Source organism: Camarhynchus parvulus, chromosome 2 (assembly GCF_901933205.1).
Source record: "Camarhynchus parvulus chromosome 2, STF_HiC, whole genome shotgun sequence".
Lineage (NCBI taxonomy): Eukaryota > Metazoa > Chordata > Aves > Passeriformes > Thraupidae > Camarhynchus > Camarhynchus parvulus.
This window is the reverse complement of record NC_044572.1, coordinates 23001351-23023731: the sequence shown is the minus strand read 5'-3', so window position 1 is coordinate 23023731 and position 22381 is coordinate 23001351. Positions and strand designations below refer to the sequence as shown.

Below are 22381 nucleotides of genomic sequence, written 5' to 3'. Positions count from 1 at the left end.
TTTTTACCGCACAAATTCCACACTTTTGTGTTAGCAAAGAGGAATACTTTGAGTCTTTCAGTTTAGGAGATCTTCAAACAGACAACAGTGTGTAAACAATGCCAAAGTACATAACTTTGCTAGAACAACCTCCAGTCTGTGTGCAAGGGCTTCAGAAAGGCCCCTTCATCAGATTTCCTTCTGCTCTTCACACCAAACAAAGCCTTGGCTGACAATACCGAAATCTCCTCCTTTATTTGGAGTAAAGCCCTTTGCAGGAGCAGTATGCAAATGCCAAACGTGTTTCTCTTGCTGAGGCTACTCTAACCCAGCTATCTTTTCACTGTCTGTTTTCCCCCAGCAGACCATCCTATCGGCTGACAGGGGGAGCAGCCTTTTAATTCAATCTTTCACAACACTGACAGTTGGATGCTGGGGCCTGCCATCAACTCTAAAAGGAGCTCATTTAGTCATAATTAACTATTCCCTGCATATTTCCTAAGGTATGGTAATTGTGCTAAAAGCCAACAAGTGAAGCATTCATTCTGGTTTTCTTTTAAACTTTTATTTTTCCACAGCAGTCTCTTTCTCCCCTCCTTCCCCCCCAGCCCCCTGCCTTTTTTTTTTTTTTAATTTAATCTTTTCTTTCTTTCTTTTCTTCCTCCTTGGAAACATTTAGAGTAAAGAGAAAGAATGACAGTGGAGATAGGGAGCTGCAGCAAACTGTGATGTGGGCAGTTCAAAAGGCAAAGTCTGCCATACGATACAGGACCCCATGGCAGCACTGAACTATTCAGCTGGGTAAAATATAAAGAAAAATGAAATGAGTAGAATAGAGCTATGTCATTAATGCAGAATGATGGACATCCTATTTGGGTAACAGGGAGTCATGAATATACATTTCTAATTCCTTAGATATGGTGATAAGTGATCTCTGTTTCCATTAGCATCAAAGCACATGTATTTGAACAACCTAAAATATTCAAGTTACACAGCTGTAAAGCACTTTACACACTATCCCTCCCTCCTCCCCACAACACAAACATATACCATGACCCACTGCATGCAGTGGGGTCTCACAGGGATAAGGTGTGACAGATCCAGCTCATGTTTATCATTGTTGAGATGGGAAGCTTTGGGACTCTGACATGGATTATTTACCTTAAAAGGCAAAATATGATCTCAATTCTGCCCTTATCCGTTTTCTGACATTTAAATGAAGGCAGGGTTGACAGCACTCTCTGTTTACCTATAGGCTTTGCATCTGTTGAAATTCTCTTGCCTTTCAGAAAGTTTGGGACCTACTGGACACCTTTCCATCATAAATGTGTGTAGTGCATATACAAAAGCAGGAGACAACAAAGCCAAGTGTCTCCGCATTCCGATCTCCTTCCCATCTGGATGTGCACCAGGAGCAAAGAAATCACTGGCTTTTGCAAAGAATGCATGGCAGGGCCAGGGGTGTGTGCTGGGGAGTGTGTGTTAACACTGTGCCAAAAGGGCCAAACACAGACAGCACTGAGTTCCTTATTCTTATGCAGCATTTTGCCAGAGCCACAAAATGTGGTAGGGCCTTCCATGAACAAGGTGAGTAGGATCTGTGAATTATGGATTTTATATTCAATGTTTCAGGCATCATGTAACAAATAAAGTCAATAAACAAAGAAAGAGATAAGGAAGAGAAACAGCAAAAACTTCAGAAAACAAGGTCAGGTAACAACTCATTTTGCTTATGTTCACATATTAACAATCCTGTTTTCAATTTTTGGAGCATCCATCTGCAAATATACTACATTTGCTTTAAACTTGTAAAATATTTAAGAATTTAAAAACTGCCCTTTTTTTTTTTTAGTTCAAACATTAGAGTACAAACACTGTTGTAAAAAAAGAATTTTAATGTTGAAGAGTAAGGTGGATAAAATGTTTCTAAAATCCTTTCCCCTCCCTTTATGTCTAGACTATATCAAATTTGTGGATCTATATGGTATTTAGTGGCAGGCAAAAACACACTAAGAGCCAAGCTGACAGGCTGCTGCTGAAACTCTTAATGATCTGTTTTATCATCATGGTCTGGGATTTTGTTTTCTTAGGGGAGGAGGTTTGGGGGTGGGGGATGTTTGTTTAACTTCTGTGCATTATTGTGATCACAACACACAGTGGATTAACAACAGAAATTTAAAACAGAGCATCTCTCAATAGACATGAGCTGAAAATGTTGATGTTTGTTAGCAAGAAGCTGTGCTTGTTTCCATGAAAATAAAATGGGTGAGAAACACCACATAGAAAAGAAGCTTTGCAGATCTCACCTGGCAGAGCTCCTGCTTTTTTGCGCAGTGTTGCTTTCTCCAGTCCAGACCCTGAAGATATTTTTTCTAGCTCTGATGATTCCATAAGAGCCCATTTGTTTAGACTGCATTGTGTTTGCTCCCTTCCTTCCCCAGGAACTCATGGAAAGAGAATTCAGTTTCTCAATCAGTCTGCTCCATTGAGGCACATTTCAAACATCTTTCTAAATCCCTAGGTAGGTGTGCTACAGTTTCTCTGCCCTGCATTTAGGAGTCTGGATGAAGGAGAGATGCCTGTCCTGCTGCCTGGTGACAGGAGCAGTGCTGTGACTCATTAGCAATTCTACTTTCCATACCACACAAGCTGGTACAGAACATTGTTTCCCAGAAAATTTGGAGATAATTTGGGGAGAGGAGCTCAGCCTACACAAGAAAGCAAGTCCAGGACTTGAAAATTTAGAAAATCTTACATCATCTGAGGAAAAATGGCAAGGGTTAATGATCCAAAACCACTGTTCCAGCTACTAACAAAATCAAAATCAAAACATTTGCACAAAGTTCCTGGTCAAGGATTTTGTGAGGATCAGCTCAAGAAATCTTCAATATGCTCAATCTATCTAAATGTACCTCCTTAAAGATTTAGTAATAGATGTAAATAATTTGTGGGATATTTAATATAGGGGAGAAACACTTAGTAAAAAAACTCAACATGGCGGTGAGGCAAAATCTTAGAAAATAATTTTTAGAGATATATCCTTTTACTGCAGCCCAAGTGAACAACACAGATGAAAAAGAAGATTAAAAAGTGAATGATATCAAAGTCAAGAACTATACACATACATTTTGGGTCATACCCCATTTAAAAAGGGGTATGACCCAATCCTAGGTTCAATTTATGGATTGGTTTATACTGCTCTATTTAATTTGAAATATAATAGATAAAACAAAAGTTGAAATGCTACTGATTGAACCAGATTTCATCAACACCTGCTCACATTACACAGAGTTATTTAGATGACTTCAGGGCTCACTCAATTTTTCCAACACCCTCAACATATCCACCTTCTAAAAAGACAAAGGTAATTCATACAGAAAGTGTTTTTACACACAAGTAATGATAAAAGGAGTCACTGATGGAATATGGACCATGTGTTAGAGCTTCTTCTCACCCAAAAAGTGATTCACAAAGATTGGTAATGTCACAGAATACACTCTAGCAAGTTCCAGTGATTCCTCAAAAATCTGGGGGAGAAAACATATAAAAATCAGATGATGAATATGTGATTTTCCCATTCATTGCTTCTGCCTAACCTTTCCTAGAGAGTCAAGGAACAAAAGAGTATTTATTTAGAATAGAGAAGTCAGGATTTGAGGGAATGACAAACAACTGCAGAAATAGTAAGTTTTGAGGGGCAGTAAGGAATTTACTACTAATTCCTTTCTGGCTACTATTCTTCATTTGAATTATCTAGTCCCTAGAAGCTAAGCAAATACTTGTGTCAGTTTTGAAAAACCAGAAGTTGGTTAAAAAATGAAGAGTGATGGTTAAATTACTTCCTCTGTTTCAGACTACAATTCTTTTTCTTGCCAGAAAACGTAAATATGCGGGAAATATTAGTTGTTTAACTGCTTTTTCTGAGTGATACCTTCTTTGGTCATGAACCTAAGGCATACACAGGTCTCTAACCTGTGTCACACATAGTTCTAGAAAAGAGCTTATCTGCACCTGCCAGATTTCCTAGCCATAACAGCCTTCTGGTGTCCAAGCAGCTGTTGCCAGATGCAGACAGACACCACAGCTGCCCCAGATCCCCCAAATATACCTCAGGGTTAAAATCTAGCAGGTCTGTGCAGCGCTTACTGATCCTTGCCCTTAGTCCATGGAGCTAACAGACTTGCAGATTGCCCAGTTTACTCTCTTTTCCCAACAGAAGCCTCATTTTCAAACTCCATACACATAATTTAAATGCATATCACTCCCCCAAACAAAGTACCAGAGCAGACATTAAGTAATGAATACTTTTTGAACTTTTCAAATTTGTTTCCAGTTTTTTACTTAAATAACGAAATACTAGTTGAGCATCTGCAGAGCTGCTCAAGATGGGAAAAATTCTACCACAGAATCTGCACAGAGGATATTTTATTCTGATATTTTGCTCTCTTTATTCAGCTTTGCAAAGGACTGAGCCTGTGTGTTCATTAGTGCAGACTACAGCAGCCAGTGTTCACAGTGCCTATCTGAAAGAACTTAACACTAAAAAGGTATCTGGAAGGTAAAGAATGCCCTTTTTATGGTGCTTTAGTAACTTCTTTTTTGCAGACTATCAGGCTGTTAATCTGAGCTTTTTACATGAAATACCAAACAGAAAACACTCATCTGTAAGACTCTGTACAAATATTTTGATTAAGAAACTCCTTTTAAAAATCTGATTCTGATTCACATTCAGCGGAGAAGGGGAAATTCAACAGCCTGTGGTTACTCAATAAAGCAAATGCTAGCTACTCCATTACCAACTTAAAAACTTTGGTGGATAGAAGGAAATGAAAGCTGAAAAAAGCCAAGGATCTGAACAGTAAGCAAACATTCCTCAGGACCCAGCCAAGAGACTGCTTAAGCATGAGCTCCAACCTTCTGAGAAAAGTATGAGTTAAATATATGGACAAAATTCCTTAACAAGAAGGGATACCATTTGAAAAATAGTTCTCAGGAGCCCTTTCAGCTTTTAAGTCCCATTTTCTCAGTCTGAGATGGTTTTGTTGTGTCTATGTTAGTTTTGATAAGGGAGCCAGCTCTACTCCCATTGAAGTCCATGGAATACTCCCATTGTCTTCAGGAGGAGCAGAGCTAGACAAAAAGCTGCACAAAGATACCATGCTAAAACAGTCTGGCAGGTACCATGACCTCATCTTATTTTCTTAACATTTCTGAAAAAAACTCTGTGTGGGAAGGGGCGGGTGGAGAAAAATCTATGCAGCCATTTCTACTGATATGCAATATACCTTTTATACTAAAATACAGACCAGTGGAGCAAATGAATGGTTAGCAATATTAATAGCCAGGAACTTGTTAAACTGCCTGGGATGAAGAGTTTGCCTGCAATTTTACCACTACAGGATATCTTGGAGAAGACTAAGCATTTTGTAATGCTGATATTTTATATGTGCATTCTATAAGTCCCTGACAGGCAGCAGACCCTGTAGTCTTCATTTCAGATTAAATTTTATACAATAAGCCTGAATGCTTTATTTATTTTTAAATCCATACTTTCTAAGGGTATGTAGGTTTTCTTGGAAATAAAATTATATCATGCAAGCGAAATTGCATTCTGATTTTATGCAGTCCGATTAAGCATTAAAAATGAGTCCTTTTATAATTCAACTTGCAAGAGGAACATGTCTCTTTTCAACAGCAGCTTGCAGTAAACCCCCAACCCTACTTCATCCAGAAGACAAACCACTGCCCCATGTTAATAATGAATGCAGCTCATATCTGCTGTGTTCTGTTAAATTGCTAAAATTGCCCAGATAAACCATTTGAGAGTGTGTCAGGTTAAATTAATACAACATGACCTGATCACTTCCACAGCTGGGAAGAAAGAAGTTGGCATTCTTTAAATCCAGAGCTCAACCTGGAGATTATGCTAAATTGCTTCATTCATAGTCCACACTCCTCCGCACATGTCAGGAGGACAGCATTTGTCCCCTCTAGTGATAAACAAATTATACATGAAATCAATTCCACTTCACAATAATTTTCCCTATTGGGTATTATCTTTCCTCCTCTGCTCCCTCCAGTTAAGCTTGCATCCTGTAACTTGCTAATGAGCTGGGGGCTTTCTGTTCCAGGTGGCACCCCCTGCCTCGAAGTCATGACATTTCCCATTTCGAATGCTGCTGGCATTTTTCGACAGCTCCTGCTAACCAGCCTTTTTGACCTGCACTAAGAGGAACTCATCTGATCGAATGCTCTAACCTGCCAATCACACCAGCAAATGATCTTCACAGTCACTCCCAAGGCAGGAGGGGAAAAGAAGAGGGGAGAGTGAGAGAGGGGGAGCGAGAGAGGCAGCTTGAGAGAGTGATGGAGCAGGCGAGCAGGCAGCCTCTGCAGAGACCTAATGAGAGTACTTTAAGTCTCTGAGACAGCTGAAACAGTGAAAAAATGGTGGGAAAATTAGGACAGAACTGAATGCCTGGTGCTGTTATTAGTGCTTTCTCTACACCCTGAGACCATTTTGAAGGCAATACCTCTGAGATGTGCCATTTTCAAAAGAACAGAAGTTAATTTTACCATATAAATAGAAAACAGATATATTTTTCCCTGCCACTATCAATATGCAAACCTCATAATTCTGCTCTGCCAAATGGCGTTCTTTACAGAATTAATTAGGAGCTGTAAGCTCGTTAAATGAGAAGCTTCACCTAGGGATGATTATGAATATTTTTTGTTGTTGATCTAAGCCATAAATAGCACTTTTAACCTAATTTAAATGCTGGCAACATTTACACCTCTGTATCGACAAATGTTTGCACACAGATACATAAAACAACAAATACAGTATCTGCAGAGTCTAGATGTCACTTCATGGGCTGAAACCAAGCAGAGTCATGATAATGACTCAGTTGTTTTGATTTTGCTCCTTTTATGATGTGACAGATTACTCAGTGCTGAATCTTTCAAGCACACAATGAGAGATTTTATTGTGTGAGTTTTATTTCTCTTCAGACTATAAGCTAACTATAAGATTTTGATACTCATGTAATGCACAGACTGAACAAGAAAGGTATTAAAAGCAATTGTAAAATAAAAGTTTCAGGGAGAAAACTTAAATAAAAAGTCTGTTAGAATAAAAAAGGCCAGAAAATATAGTGCACAATTAGACTTTATATTAATATCAAAAGAGGGTTGCAGAAGTGGCTGTACAGAATTAAAATCTAGGTCACTAATGGCAGAGAACAATCACCCATAATTACTCATTCAGAATACATATATGGCCCAAAACAACATTAACAACTTAGAACAAAAAATTATGAAAATACTCAATTTTGTTTCCATTTCTTAAAATATCCAAAGATGCTGTTCCAGGGCTATACTTCTACATTAGATATCTTTATTAAATGAGAACTTAGTATTTTTTGAGCTTTCCTCCTGAGACTTAACAGTTAACACTAGGAGGATGTGGGAAAAACATCCATCCTCATCCCACTTATGGGGAAGAATAAATAAATATAATTTATTAGCTGAGTTGTAAACTATTGCTACATTTTAAGGCAAGAATCTTCCCACAACTAGAGGTATTCAGTGCACATTTACTTTAATGGGTGGTGCCTTAATACCCAATATTGCAGTGGTTGGTTTAGTTTGTTTATTTCATGGAGAATCAGGCAATATAAGCTACAGATGAAAAATGGCAACACAAAGCTTGTCCTCCACAGAAAAGATTCTGGTATATGGAAATACAAAATTTCATTTTTTTTGTTTGCAATTTGGCTGAAAGTAAAATGCTCTGTGAGCTCTGAATGCTGCAAATGGTGCCTGAGAGGCAATGCCTCTCATTAACTTTGCTGTCTCTCTGGGTTATGGGCTGTGTGTCAGCATTGGAAGCCTCTGCTTTGTCTGGAAACCTCAGTTTCTCCCCTCCAGTGGTTCCACATTCCTCTTAGACAAAGCCTAACTGAGGAGTCACGTGAGGAAATAATCCTAAAGGAGAGGTGACTGTCCATGGGAGAGCAGGGAGAGTGGAGCCCCGCCTTTGCCTCCCTCCCAGTCATTGTCATCGAGACATTGTCCTCGGCGCATTCAAATGTCATCCCAGACTATCGGCCCACTGGAACTCAAATGGCCTTTCATGCCCAGACACTTCTTAAGCATGAACAGACCACAAAGACTGTCTAGTGGGAATTGCTTGCTATCCTAATATTAATAATGCAATATAGCACACTTATGGCACAGAGGATTCCGCCTTTTGTCTCCTAAATTTATGAGCAAACAAACTGGAAAGACAGATAAACAGCACTGCAACTGAGCACGAGTTCATGCAAATATCACTAATATCTTTCCTACCACATAAATGACTGTAAAATTACAAACCTCTGCACTAAAAATTATTTGAAAATGAATCTTCACAGTGCTGAAGGCAAGTTATCATGCATTAGAAATGAACTGAAAATAGGCTCCATACTATGCCATAGTACAAGGAAATAAGGTATTGTCCTTCAAAAAAGTTATCCATAATATTGTAATACGTTGTTTTCCTTCCACCAGCTCTGAGGCTGATTTGGCCATGACATATTACGGTTTAAAAAAACTAATGTCAATAAATATGTAGGCACTGCTTTCACACCAAATGACATAGAGTATATAACTGCAGGTAAGAAATCAGTATCTCCTAGCAATGGAAGTTAGAAATACTTGTCCTACCAAGTGGAGTAAGTAACAATAAAATGCGAAGACCTCCCCTCTCTGTTCTGCTTCCTTCTTTCCTTCTTCTTTCCTAAAGAGACTCCCATTTAGAAATCCTGATCATGCCTACTTGTTTCAGCGTGCTTATTTCCAGGCAGGGATGCTCTCCTGGGCTTTCAGTCTCCAGGCTGGACAGGCTTTCATCAGAACTGCTGTTCAGCTTCCTTAGTGAGACCATCCATCCCAATTCACTTTCCATACCTCTGTGCATTATGTTACTGACTCTTTTTATAAAAAAAAAAATCAAGAGACTGTGCATTGTACTACTTACAAGGAGTGTAATTAAGTGACTGCATTTCACATGACAGGAGACAAGATGACCTGTTACAGTACTGACACAAAAACACCAATAAACATATTGTCTGAGCCTTATGAGCTCCTTGACTGGGTGGTGGATTTCCTTTACTGGGGCATACCTGGGGACCTGAGGGACAGTTCTTCCATCCTCAGTCCCCACATGTCACTTAGGACAGATGGGCAGTTTATACAAAAACAGCCTTGCACTGGACAGCTATTTTCTCGGTTCAGTCCATTTCACCCATTGTGCAGAGCCCAGAGAATATGGGGGGATTTTCTTTATGGTTGAATAGAGGGCAAAATTCAGTCTACACCTTTCATTTTATATCAATAGAAATAAGATAATAGATATCATAAGGAAAATGTAGACCAACGCCTGGAGTTTTTCCCTTGTGTGTTATATTTAGGGTATATTCCAGCAGTGTGGTGATCTTATTCTTCAGTATTAAGTAAAGCACAGCTGGAACAGTCTCATAAAGCCATTATGTTGTTAACATAAGAAAATAATGGCACTAAAAGTATTAGAAAGCCAAAAAATATCTTGGATTCTGCAGTTATCTTTCACAGCTTAATACTAATTTAACATTTTACAAAATTGATGTTACAATTTCAACTCTGCTTAGTACTGTCATTACTGGACTCAAACCCAAATTGCTTTCAGCTGCCCACCACAACTGCATCTTATTAGCCTTTTCAGGAAAGCCAATTTATGCAAATCCAGTATTAGTTAAATAATTAAACTGACCCTCAACATTCATGTATAGACACTGTCTGGCACTAAAAGATGCAAGAGAAATTTAAACCTCCCATCTTCAGTGCTTAGGCTTCCATCTTTTCAACTGCAGCAGCACAATGACTGTTTATACACATCTATCTGAATCCATCTATTAAAAAATGCACTAAAAATTAAATTGGCTACTGCTGTGCTTTTATAGCTCTGCTTTTCTCTCCCAGTCTGGTTTTACACTGAATTTTGAGATTTCACACATATAAAGCACTACTGGCTACTTTGAGCTTTTGATTAAATCAACAGTGACAAAATCTGGCTGATCTGCAGTCTCTCAGTCTAGAATTTCTCTTTTATGCAGACCTTTCTCCACTTTAATTACTACAGTTTTATCCCCTGAAGCTGCAGAGATGAAGACTTAGATGCACAGTATCTGGTTTTCCACAGTGTTTTAGCAACATTGGGGTACCCTGAACAGAGTAAATTCAGGGGAGTAGTGAATGAAAATGACTTTTCAATACTGACTGCTGGACACATACACTGCTAGACTACGGCTTCCCTGTGGCTTGACTAGGGCAAGGCAGGCAAAAATTATGTTCCCACACAGCAGGGCTGAAGAGACACTGTTAAACAATTTATAAATGTAAAACTGAAGATGACAAACAAAAACGAAACTATTTGGATGGGGATGCAACAACAGTCACCTCTCTAGCTAGCAAAGAGAAAAAGGTAATTTTCCATAACAATTCTGTGCTGCTGAACACACCCAGTGATAAGCAACCAAATAAATAACCAGCACTTTTTGCCATTATAGGGGTAGCTGTCACCTCTGCAGCTTTATTCTGCTTTGCACAGCTGAGCTGGCCCGAATGACGCCATCCTCCCCTCGATTGGCTGGGCTGGTGTCAGTTGCTGGCTTAAATGGACACAGAAGAAAGAATTCAGCACCCTGTGACTGACATTGAGGATTGCTGGGATGCATGTGCATGTGGTGAAGCAATACAAATAAAGGCCACTTTTTGTTTTGCTCCAGTGAATTGTCAAAGAGATTTAGAAAGCCAGGGGATCTCATTATGGTAATACAGGTTAAATACTTTAAAAGCATATGGTGTTACCATCCTGAATGAAGCTGTCCCTGCTGGCTCCAGGAAGCAGACAATAGGCCAGAAACACATCTCGTGTCTCCGGCCCACCAATGGGAGCTGGGGATTATAAATCACCACAAGAAAACATCACATGCTATCTGGTATCAGGTAATGCCTTGTCTTTTCAATTACTATTTGACTCATCCTTTCCAGAGAGGAACAAGCTTTAGCCATGTATTCCACTAGCCAAATGAAAATAGAGCTCTAGAGTTTCTTAGGGTCCCCTCTTGTCTCAATAAAACAGATCTGTAAAGATGGATGACTTTAGTATATACAGTACAACTCAACAAGACATGTAGACATGAGGAATGCTTCTACAGAGATGCTTCCTCCCCACAGAGAAAAAAAAATCAATGGAAACCATCAGGCACAAAATAAAAACATTTTGCTTTATCACAAAACTTTAAAGATCTGTAGATTTGGTCAAAAGGCCCCATCTAATTCAGACAGATTTTTCTGTGTGTGGTGATGCTTATTACCACATATTTGCTAATTTTCTCCAGTAGAGAGCAGCCTCAGCATTGACTTTGCCAAGTCCAAATGTCAGGTTTTTCCCCATGGGCACTGGAATAAATGTGTTGTCTCTTCTCGGAGCCCACGACAACGACACAGTGTGGCCTACAAAGACCCCATCAGTAGTCCAAGTCTGACAGATGTTACCTAAGTTTTCAGAAACATGTCCTAGGCTACTGCTTTTTCAAGTGGTAAGTTCATTTGTGAGTTGTAGACAGACAGCTGAAGCACTAAGTATTTTAAAGACAGCAGAAATTCTCAGAGATGGCACCAGTTTCTGAGGGCTTAACACAAACTCTAATCAATGATGGAGCCAATTACAAATTTACTGCCTTTAGTCCCTCTCCTTCACCAATCTGCCAGAGACTGCCGCTCCCAAAGCCAGCAGATGATGTCTCGGCCATTCCTCCCCTAATCTTTTTGCCTTCCAAACCCTAAAGAAACATTGATTTAATTCAGTAGGTGCACTATCAGGGCAGTAACACCTAGCAAGTGTGTGAGAGAACAGCAAGAGGTGATAACTTCTTATCACAGAAAGATTTGGCACAACATCTTTACTGGGTCTCTCAATTTTATTTCCTGTTTTACCCCCAAACCAGGGAAATTATGGAGGGAGGAAGGACATAAGACTATAATTTTCTGCAGCACCAGTTTCTGGAGGCAGTTGAAGATGGTTCCTTGTTCATGTTTCTTTGTGGGTTTCTCTAATAAATTCCTTTATGATGTATAAATGCATGAAAATATATATTAAAAAAAAAAACAACACCTTTCCTTTACACACATGTTAGAGCATTTAGTGAGCAACTATCTACAGATTTTTTTCTTTCACAGCTTCCTGAAGGATACTGGAATACCTCAAAATTCCAGCCCTTCCTAACCTCCCTGCCACCTCTACATTTGCATAAAGGCAACCCATGAATTTGAGTGAAACACATATGTGTCTACCTTGTCCAGGAAACAAGTTAGAAATATTTGTTTGCTATGGTTCTTGGGTTTTTTAAAATAATCAGATCTATTTCCTTGCAATATTTGCCACTTCTAATTTTTCTTTATCCCACTAATTGGCATGTTATGTGATCATGCTTGTTGACATTTTAACATCTTGTACTGCTTGCCTCCATCTCTCTAACTCTACTTGCCTTGTTTACCTGTCAACTTCATGGCCCTGGAGAGCTACTGCTATCTTTCCTTTTGCTATCCATGCATCATTTTGCTTCACTGAGCCTTGTGAATGGAGACTCTGAGAGAATATATTGTAATAAATACCCCTTCCCTAATGCTACGCTCCTGCTGACTGCAGCTCTAATCTTCTGCTAGAGTGACTGACTCACAACTTATCCATTTCACTGACTGAACATCCTACTTGCCAGTCACTACTCTACTGCTTAAAATCACAGCCACCTGCCATTCACCAGATCTTCTTTTCACAATACCAAAACTCCAGTCTCTTTTCCCAACTCCTTTCATTTTCCACACTGACTCACACCTCTACTTGCTTGGTAGTCTCAGCCCTTTAAAGGTTTCCACCCATTCTAATAATTCCTCACTCAAATCCATTTCCCATGTCCTCCTACTTCCCTATGAATTTTAGTTTCATGTCATTAATCTCCAGCTCCCCATATGGTACAAGGACCTCTGTTTGGTCCTAATACTTTTCTAGGATTACCTGCTGGTCCCCATCTCATGGCACAAATCAAATACTACAGCAGGGAGCTGATATGTTATTGCACTGTAAGCACCTAACAGAACAAAGTCCCAAGCCACAGAGGAAAAATGTAATCAATATTTACACATCACAACAACTGCTAAGTGGTTTCAGACCTTTCACAATGAACCATGCTATTCTGTATTCAAACTGTGCTTGAGCAGCCATAACAGTACAGTGATGTATGTAGAAGGTAGATTTGGTTTTCTCTTTCTGTTCACATATAAAAATTTAAAACAGTCATTTGTACCTGCCTAAATAGATATTCAGTAAGAATGATCCAATGCTTTTTCTGCATTTTTTACATGCTCATTTGCAAAAACCTTTTGTTGCATATTTTATAAACAAAAAATTGCAATTATTTGGAAGCAACAGAAAGGAGATTCTGTGCATGAGAACTGAGATTCTGTACATAAGCTTCTACACAAAAGGTCTTTAGCACAGATGGGCACATTCTAAATATACTTTAGATGGATGATATGTCACGTTAGAACAGACAAGGTTGAAGAGATGTCTGCAGAGACACAGCCCCAGGAAAAAGTAGGGATTAACTTGTCAATAAGGATGTAAACAGACTGCTCTGAGGCAGCCTCATTTCTGACATTAGAGAATCTTAAATGGTTTGTTGGCGAAGAGCTTGTGCAAAAACTGGGGCAGGCTGTCAGCACCAAAATCTATTCATTCCAGTTTTTCAGTAGTTACTGCCTGTCAAGCAAAGACTCTACAACATTACAGGGTTAAAAAATCCAGTTTTACACAAGCATACAACAGTAAATCCAAATGTAATTCATTAGAGAAAGCTATGTCTGATATTATATAAAGCAGACTTAACTAAATATAGATATCATGTGAATATCAACTACATTTATAGGAGACCATATCTTCAAATAGGTATATGAGCAGCATGTGCATTTATGTCAGCTTCTAGAACTTCTGCAACAAACTGTTAAAATGGACTCAACATGCAAAAGCAACCATGTCTTTAAAAAAAACCACACACACAAAAAAAAAAAGCAGGCCTTGATTTTTTGAATGAAAAGAATCTGCTCTTAAGGTGTTTTATGAAACACTATGGTATGAAACAATTTAGAGAAGCACAATAAGCAAAGCAGCTAGATAAAGAAATATTGCTAATCCGGAAGAGTCTGCCCAGTGTTAAATCCCTCTGAACAAGCACTGGGCTGCTGCATATGGGCAGAAGACAATTAATGCCATGATATAACTCCACCTTCCCCTTGCTGTAATTTGGTAAGTGGCCTCTCTGTTCACCTGGCCTTCCCAAGTTCTGCTCTGCTCTTAAAATACCAGAAGTCATATTACACACTATTTCACTGCTGAATAACAATGGTTGAACAAAACTAGTATTAGTTGATCAGTGATACAGATCATAATCACTAACACGACAGCACCTCTTTATCATGAACATCCTTCTGCTACCAAGACTTGCAACCTACTAAATAACAGAATCATAGATTTGTTAGGGTTGTGAGGGGCCTTAAATCATAGAATCATATAATTTTTCCTCCTTACCCCAAAATTTAACAACAGAACTCACAAGAGGTATTTTCTCTCTTCCTATTTTATCAGGGAGAAGAAAGTACAAGTCCAAATTAGAGGCAAACTATTATTTAATATACCAGCACCAACTTCTGCAGTGTTTTCAAGCTGTCAGTGACACTCATTCCTGAGTATTTACACTCTTCATATGGACTGTAAAACTGCAAAAACAGAATATCAGCCTTCATATGGACATGCAATTGAGTTTCGTATTTTGTTTCTCTAAAGATAATTAAAGAGCATTTTCAAAGATATCCTTTCCAATAATTATGTCTTACCTGCATTATCAGTTGTGAACATAGGTATTCTTCAATGTTTGCTGTTTGATACACCTTTGCCATAACTATTGTTTTTTCCAAAGGCTCTCATGCTTTCTCCAGTCTCTGGCTGTAATCTTACATTCGGTACAGTAAAAATAGAAGACACTGTAAAAAAGAGTTTCGGTTCAGAAACTTTGTTTTGTTTTTGCAGTAAAAGCAGTAATTTAAAAAACAATTCATATATATAGGAAACACAACACATTAAAAACATATATCACCTATTTCTGCCAGTAACCACTGCACAAAATCTGAATGGAAAGAAGCTGAACGCATTGTGATGGAAATTGTATGGTGCAAACATTCTTAGCTGCATGCATCTTCAAAAAAACCTGTTTCCAGATTGTGTGTGTTTATTTCTCCTCTACACCACCATACAATTAATAACTTCCACTTTCAAATTTCTGCTGAGTGAACGTAGAAATAAGAAGGTAAAACATGCAGCAAGGTTTTTCAATAATTTGATATCACATATTACATCTTCAGAATCTTGATATCAGTAGAACTGAACTATCTTGTTTGACTTTCTTTTCTGAATTACTAAAGACAACTAGGCTTGTTAAAAATATCCCAAGAACTCAAAAATCTTTTACATGAAGCAATCCCCTTTTTCATGAGCTAGAAAACCCATGACAACTTCAATGTCACACCAGGCAACTAGTTACTGGGAGACATGATGATAATAATCACAGTAGTCCAAATGCAAATGGTTAAGAAATAACATATTGATAGTATGAAAACTCCTTTCTACTTAGGATGCCTCAATCTGATGGGGAAAAATCAATGACTTTTAATATATCCTGAAAACAAACCTCCATAGAACAATGTCCCCATGAGAGCTGCCACTGCATGATTCCATAGGGAAATGCTAAAGAACTAATCAGGGCCATAAGATTTTTCTTTTTTGCACTAACAACTGGCATACCTGTAAATTTCTGGAACTACTTTTTTCATCTATATATCTTTGAAAGACCTGACTATTGCTTTAGGCACAGACCTTCCCACTGCAGTTTGACATCTCAACTTGCATTTCTTATTCTGTTATCCTCGGTAGTGCACATTGTTAACGACAGATATTTTATGCAAATAAATGAATATGAGCTCTCAAATGTAAAACTAGAAAAGTGGGAGGATTTTTTTTAAATAGAAAATAACAAGTACAAATATTTAGTAAAAAGGATTAATCTATAGATTACTGCTCAATTTTCAGATGAAGGAAAGCTATGCTCCATCATAACTTGCATTGTATTTCTAGACAAGGTGCTTTTAGCAGAACTGCATTGCTACCTTAATGTACTATTTTCAAAAACTGAAAGTGGCTACCCTTTAGACAGAGCTTATCTGGAAATTTAACTTCCAACCCAACTGAAATCATGCCTTGACTTGAAACCAAGTAAGAAAAGCAAAATTGTATTTCTCACATAAACTAACTTTGCACACGTTTTTAAAATAAACCCCAATAAAAATATACCGTAAAGTATTACATATAATACAAATAAATAGTACTAAAGGTCAAAACCAGAATAGAAAGTCAAACACTTCATTTTTACTTTTTTAGTGTAGGCAGAGTCACCATACTGTTGTGAAATATTGTGATTCCAATGAAACAGTTTTCTGATGGAAAATCATTTGACTGATTCATCCCATTTGCTATTCTACCCACATATGAGTCTTTCCCTTGTTTTCAGTGCTAAATCCCAAAATTCACAATTCAGCATTAGACAAAAATATATTCCATGATGTACACTACTCACTACAGAGATTTGCAAAATCACTGGTGGTGTCCAAATTAGAAAGCACTATATTTTTTTCCACATAAAGACTCAATATGTTTATAACTATGTTTAATTAACTATCAGTAGTGCTTCTTGATGTAAAATATTAGCAAAGAGAACTAGAATCACAAAAACTGGTAATTTCACTACACAGTAAACATTTTCCTAACTCTCCAAAGTATATGACTTCTTTGTTTTGTAAATATGTTTACAAGTATATCCAAGTCATACTAAATAGAAATGATTGTAGTATTTGATACTGGGATTGTCCTTTCTTGCATCTGGATTTATACTTCATAATGATTATCTCCTAGACACAGAAATAGTCTTTCTGTAACTCAAAATTTTACTGGAGGCATTTAGAAGAACCTTGCTTTAAAATATAATGATTTTTCATCTTTATTCTCCCCCCTTCAAAAGGTTTCACTGCTCCTGATGTTTAACGTTATGCAAAGACGTGTTTCTGCCAATGAATATCGCCTTATGGTTATGCTTCTGCAAATAACCTGCTGTGAGCTGATAAAAGGATTAATGCAGCCAAAATTCTTAATCTGTGAAATTACAAATTAAATTCTCATATTAAAAATACCACCCTGAGGTATTTTTTGTGGTTTTAATTCCCCTCTGGTGTTCTGCATACATTGTGCTTGTTAATGACTAGGACAAGACTGTCTCTGTTGGCAGCCTGCTGCAGAGTGATAATGTGTAGGCATTTACTTCACTGATGGAACTGGATTTAACCACTGACTGATAAACTAAGTGGCAAGTGGATAATAAGTCCATATTAACAGAAAAGTGCTACTGCAGAATTCAGAATTCAAAATCCTGGCTAGACTAAATCACACAGTCATAAGGATTGAGATGTCACCACTGCAGAGTGATTTTTGTTTTCCATTTGGTGGAAATTGGATAAATGAACTGGCATTCTTGATGTTTCATTAGTTCTGAAGAAAAGAAGCTCTGCATCAATTTCTGCAAAGGCAGACTGTCAACAGCAGCTGCCTTAACTTATACTGAACATTTAAATTTTCTGCTTATCAAGTACCACAGCCAGCAAACTGAGTGGTGGGTCACCTTGGCAGAGGAGGAAACTGGGAATCTTTTTGCAGAGCCAGGACACAGTCTATGATAGTGACGGACAGAAATTATTGGTGATATTTTGGTTTTAATCTTCATATTCTAAAAATGGGAGAGTGCTCTTCAGAGCAGAGCCAGGATTAGGTACTTGGACAGCCAAGCCACAGAACCAGCTCAAATGCGACTATAACAGCTGTTGAGGATGGAAAAGATAAACTTTAGGAAGACAAAAGTTTTTGAACTGACATGACTGTAAGCAGATTCTACTGTGGATGAATATTCAAAAAGAGAGTTTGGTTTTTAGAAGCAAACTTTTAAATCAGCCATAGTTACACACATATGTTCCATTGTTGCATATCTGAACTTTCTGCCTTGAGGTACTGGATATAGATCTTTTGCTAATGGATGCTTGTTTGAAAACAGAAAAGAACATACAATGCTGTAATGCAAGCAAGCGTCTCTTCACCATATTGAGTTAAAGCAAAATGCTGACTGTTATTCCCTTGTGAAACCTTTTTATAATAACAGAATCTTCTCTGAATAAAAAATATCATTCATGATACTATTTTTTTTCTAGAATAAATAGTTGTGTGCTTTTAACACTGAAAAACAACATGCAGACATACAATATACATAATTTTGAATTACTAAAAAGATAATTGACAGCATACATTATGATAGGAACATTTCTGCCAAGCCAACTGGAATCCACTCTGTTTAATAAAGGAAGCACAAGGATGTATGAAAATAGTGAAAGCATTCTTAGTTAAGAATATCATCTACCATCCTCTTTGTACAGTTAATTCAGCCAATTAACTGATTGTTTACTTTGTGTTTCCCAGACTTCTGAATGCAGAGTCCTTTCTTAAAGGTTACTGTTAGAACACACTGAGATTCTGTGAATCAAACACAGCTGGATTTTTATCCTGTGTGCTGCAGCTAGTTAAGAATTACTGTATAAGTGAAAAGCACTAAATATGTAAATTGCATTTTTCCTTTTGCTTTATGACAATTCAAAGAATTCTATTGGCTCCACACATAATCAAATACAAAGATAGCAGGCTGAAGACTGCAGAGCAGAGATAGCAAAAAAAAAAAAAAAAAAAAAAAAAAAAAAGAATCCATTTTTGTCAAGCTAACTATGTAATTTCAATCTACACAATTGCAGTCACGTATTCTGTGTGTGGCTGTGTGTGTCCATGAGGCTGTCTGTATGTGGGGGTTAGCATACACACATGCATCTGCCTGAACTAGAATCTTTGTTTCTGATCCATTTGGAGGTGGTTATACTCACTATCCGTCAACTCCCATAGCCGTGGGGGCAGATCACTGAAGTACTTGTGGCTCAGAGCTGCCTGTGCTGACAATCTGTTCTTTGGGAAACACTGGAGTAGTTTGGAAGCTAGATCTTCTGCATGGTTCACACAGCTCAGCCTGAAACACAAACAAGAAGGTGTTTTTGGAAAACAGTATAATTATTCTGTTTACTAATTCCATCTCCAGTCAGCACAGTTGAAACACCAAGTCTTAATAGCCAGGAGTGCTAACAGGAAAAGTGTTCCTTAGGTTAGGGGTTTGATTAATAATTTCTGTATTGACAGCTCAAAATTCATACAAATTTTACAACTACAGAGCATATAATACACCATATCACATATGCCCTGCCTAGTGTGCTAAAGCATCATAAGCAACAGCATCTTGAAAGCAACTGTTTTGATTCATCCATTTACATTTTACTGAGCATACTGACAAACTGAAAATTTACAGTGCTGGAAACAAATGCTTATTACCATCTGAACACATGAAATTCAAGCTTACAATAACAGCAACATTCACACAACTTAAAGAAGTATAAAATTTTAAAATCCAGTGATGCTTAACATGCAACGCATTCATTGTGTTTTACAAAGACATTTTTCTTTCAGGAAGTACTGACTTCTTATTTGTTCATATATTCAATGGCAGGGAATTGACTCCTCATTAAGTGTTAATGCAATGCAAATATTAAATTTAAGTGAGTTATCTTTTCTAAGCTTCCTACAGAAACTGAGAAAACTTACTGTTTCACTGGGAGCTAAATCCCTGGGAATATTATAAGAAAATATAATCTAAAAAGTAATAGACTTGAAGTGGAGACAGTAAAATGGTAATCAGCAAGATGTGGCCTGGGTCTAGGAAGCTACAGCTGCCTCCTAAATTTCCAAAACCACCAAGCTTTTTGTAATATGCTGTCAAAAAATACATGCTGAATCTTAATGACATCATGTTGCTATTATTACTAGGGAACTTCATAAATTCAACCATGCCTTTGCTCAATAAAGATGTGTTACTGGGTAAATGCCAAATTCCATAAAAGGTTTTTTCAATGCACTGGTTTCCCAAAACCAGTAGATAGTAGACTGCAGTCCAAAATAACTCAGCATTTGAAAAAGATTGTTTTCCTCTAAAATCAATAATCCTACAGCATGTTTCATGCAAATATTTATTTTTTTCAGATCAAGATGACTTTCCAGAAAAAAATTCAAGAAGATTGATTAAGCAGCATTACTCTTTTATTGGGTTGACATGGCATGATTTATATGAAACAGTATAGGCACAGGTGAAAATTGTCTCTTCAACAAAGAACAGACAACACTGAAAACACTAAATAAATAAAAAAGATTACTACAGTGAGAAATTTAAGTTACAAATGTCATATACATAACTTTTTGTCCATGTCCATACCATCATCAGTGTGAAAAAACCCCTAATTTTAGATATTAATTTTAAATTAAAAAAAAAAGTCAAAAGCATCTATCCTAATTTATGTACTGGCATATGCATGATATGCTGATATCTGCAATCATTCAAAAAGTATGCCACTGGCTGTCTTTTTAATTTCTAGCAACTATAGGCTAGATGGAAATTTGAATACTGTGCCTACCTGATCTCTTCTTGAGAACTGGCAGGATATTTGTCCAGAAAGTACCCGGGGATGAATTTCTTAAGACTGCTGACCACTTTAAGGTATTGTATCTCACCACTCATAATCTTACTGAACTCCCAGGATTAGATTTCAAAATTGCTATTTCAGGTTAAACAGATGATGAACTCCAGAGTTTCTGATGGGCACATTTTTTTCTGTTTTCATTTTCAGTTTGTGACAAAAGAAAAACACGTTGAATGAAAGACTCGTTGCTTATAAATTACATTATAAATTGGAATAATTCCAGACTATTCAAGCTACCAGATTGTTGAAAATGTTCAGTAGACTTTTGTGACAATTACAGATAATTTCATTACAGAACACAGCAAGATATCAAGACAAAAATTATTATTAAAAAAGGAAAGGAAAAGGAGTGGCAAATATTCAAGGAGAATTGGTATCAATTCTTCTACACATCCAAAATTTCCATAGAATTGTGATTATATTGAGTCTGTGAGCCCTGAGTCCTAATACCCCCTGCACCAATGAATCGTTCAGAGATTGTGTCAAACCATTTCACCAATGTAATTTTTCCCTACAGAGGCAGCTGCAAGATTTTAGGAACTATAGTAAACCTGCTCTGTCTTGAATGGGAACTAATGTTACCTTTCTGAATGTTAATTCAGAAAAATGCAGTCACTTGAGTAGTGAAATATTACCCTCCAATATAAGAACTACACCATTCCTTAGCTGATCCATACAAGTAGTGGAGATGCTAATTAGGTGAGGCAAAACAAAGCCAAAGAAAATAACATTCAAACATCAACAAATTCTGACTTGCAGGTGAAATTTTGGATGCCATCTGCAGCTCCTTGAACAGAGTGATGCTGACATTTTGACTTCACAATGGTCACCAGTGTACCTGGCATACTGCTAAGACCCTTTTGCAAGAAATTCAAAAAAACTAATATAAATTGAACAGGTTTTGAATAGGAACAGTTTAGAAAGCCAGTCATCTTCCCAGTTTAGACAAAAAAAAGATACATATTTACTGAAATCAGTTGAGAAACCAAAGATAAACATCAAATAATCAGCACATTATATATTTAATATAATATAAATACAACAAAAATATCTAGGGTTGCAAAGTAATCACATCAAGTAATTAAATAATTATGAATAAATAAGTCATAATTAGAAGCAGTTTTATAATTAATAAATAGAAAGAAGACTAAACTCATAGCACAGTGTGCAAAAATATTTCAATCTGCTATAATTATTAGATCTATCTTCCCTGATCACATTCCAAGTAGCGCTGGGGCTGTGGGGTTGGTGTTAGCTGTTTGTCAGTGCTTTGAAGATTCCAGTTGCTACATTATTAGGATTATGTTTCCAAGCATTTATAGATTTCAAACTCTGAAGGGACCATAACGATCAAGTGTCACCTCTTGTGTAATACAGGCCAAAGATCATCTGAGTAACTCATGGATCAAATCACCACTTTCCCCTAGCTCAGCTGTATCTTTAAAGTTCTACATCAAAATTCTAATTTTGTTTATGGAGCTTTGCTCAACAATGAAAAAATTCTTCTCCAAAACTCATGTCTTCTGCACAGGTCACTTCTGGAAATCAGTGA

The 22381-nt window shown here is 37.3% G+C and overlaps 1 protein-coding gene across 7 annotated transcripts in view; it reads right to left on the bottom strand.

Moving 5' to 3' along the window:
• The window catches only part of CDK14 (cyclin dependent kinase 14), a 345182-nt gene that overhangs the window by 79373 nt on the left and 243428 nt on the right, over positions 1–22381 (bottom strand). For 6 of the 7 annotated variants that reach the window (XM_030944179.1, XM_030944177.1, XM_030944182.1 and 3 more), the window contains 2 exons: positions 19135–19274; positions 14950–15096 (listed from right to left, as the gene is read on the bottom strand). In XM_030944179.1, the coding sequence (XP_030800039.1) occupies positions 14981–15096; positions 19135–19274 (256 nt within the window). In that variant the 3' untranslated portion in view covers positions 14950–14980. Of the gene's footprint in view, positions 1–1073; positions 3507–14949; positions 15097–19134; positions 19275–22381 lie in introns of those variants that run through there. The other variant, XM_030944178.1, reaches the window with a different exon arrangement.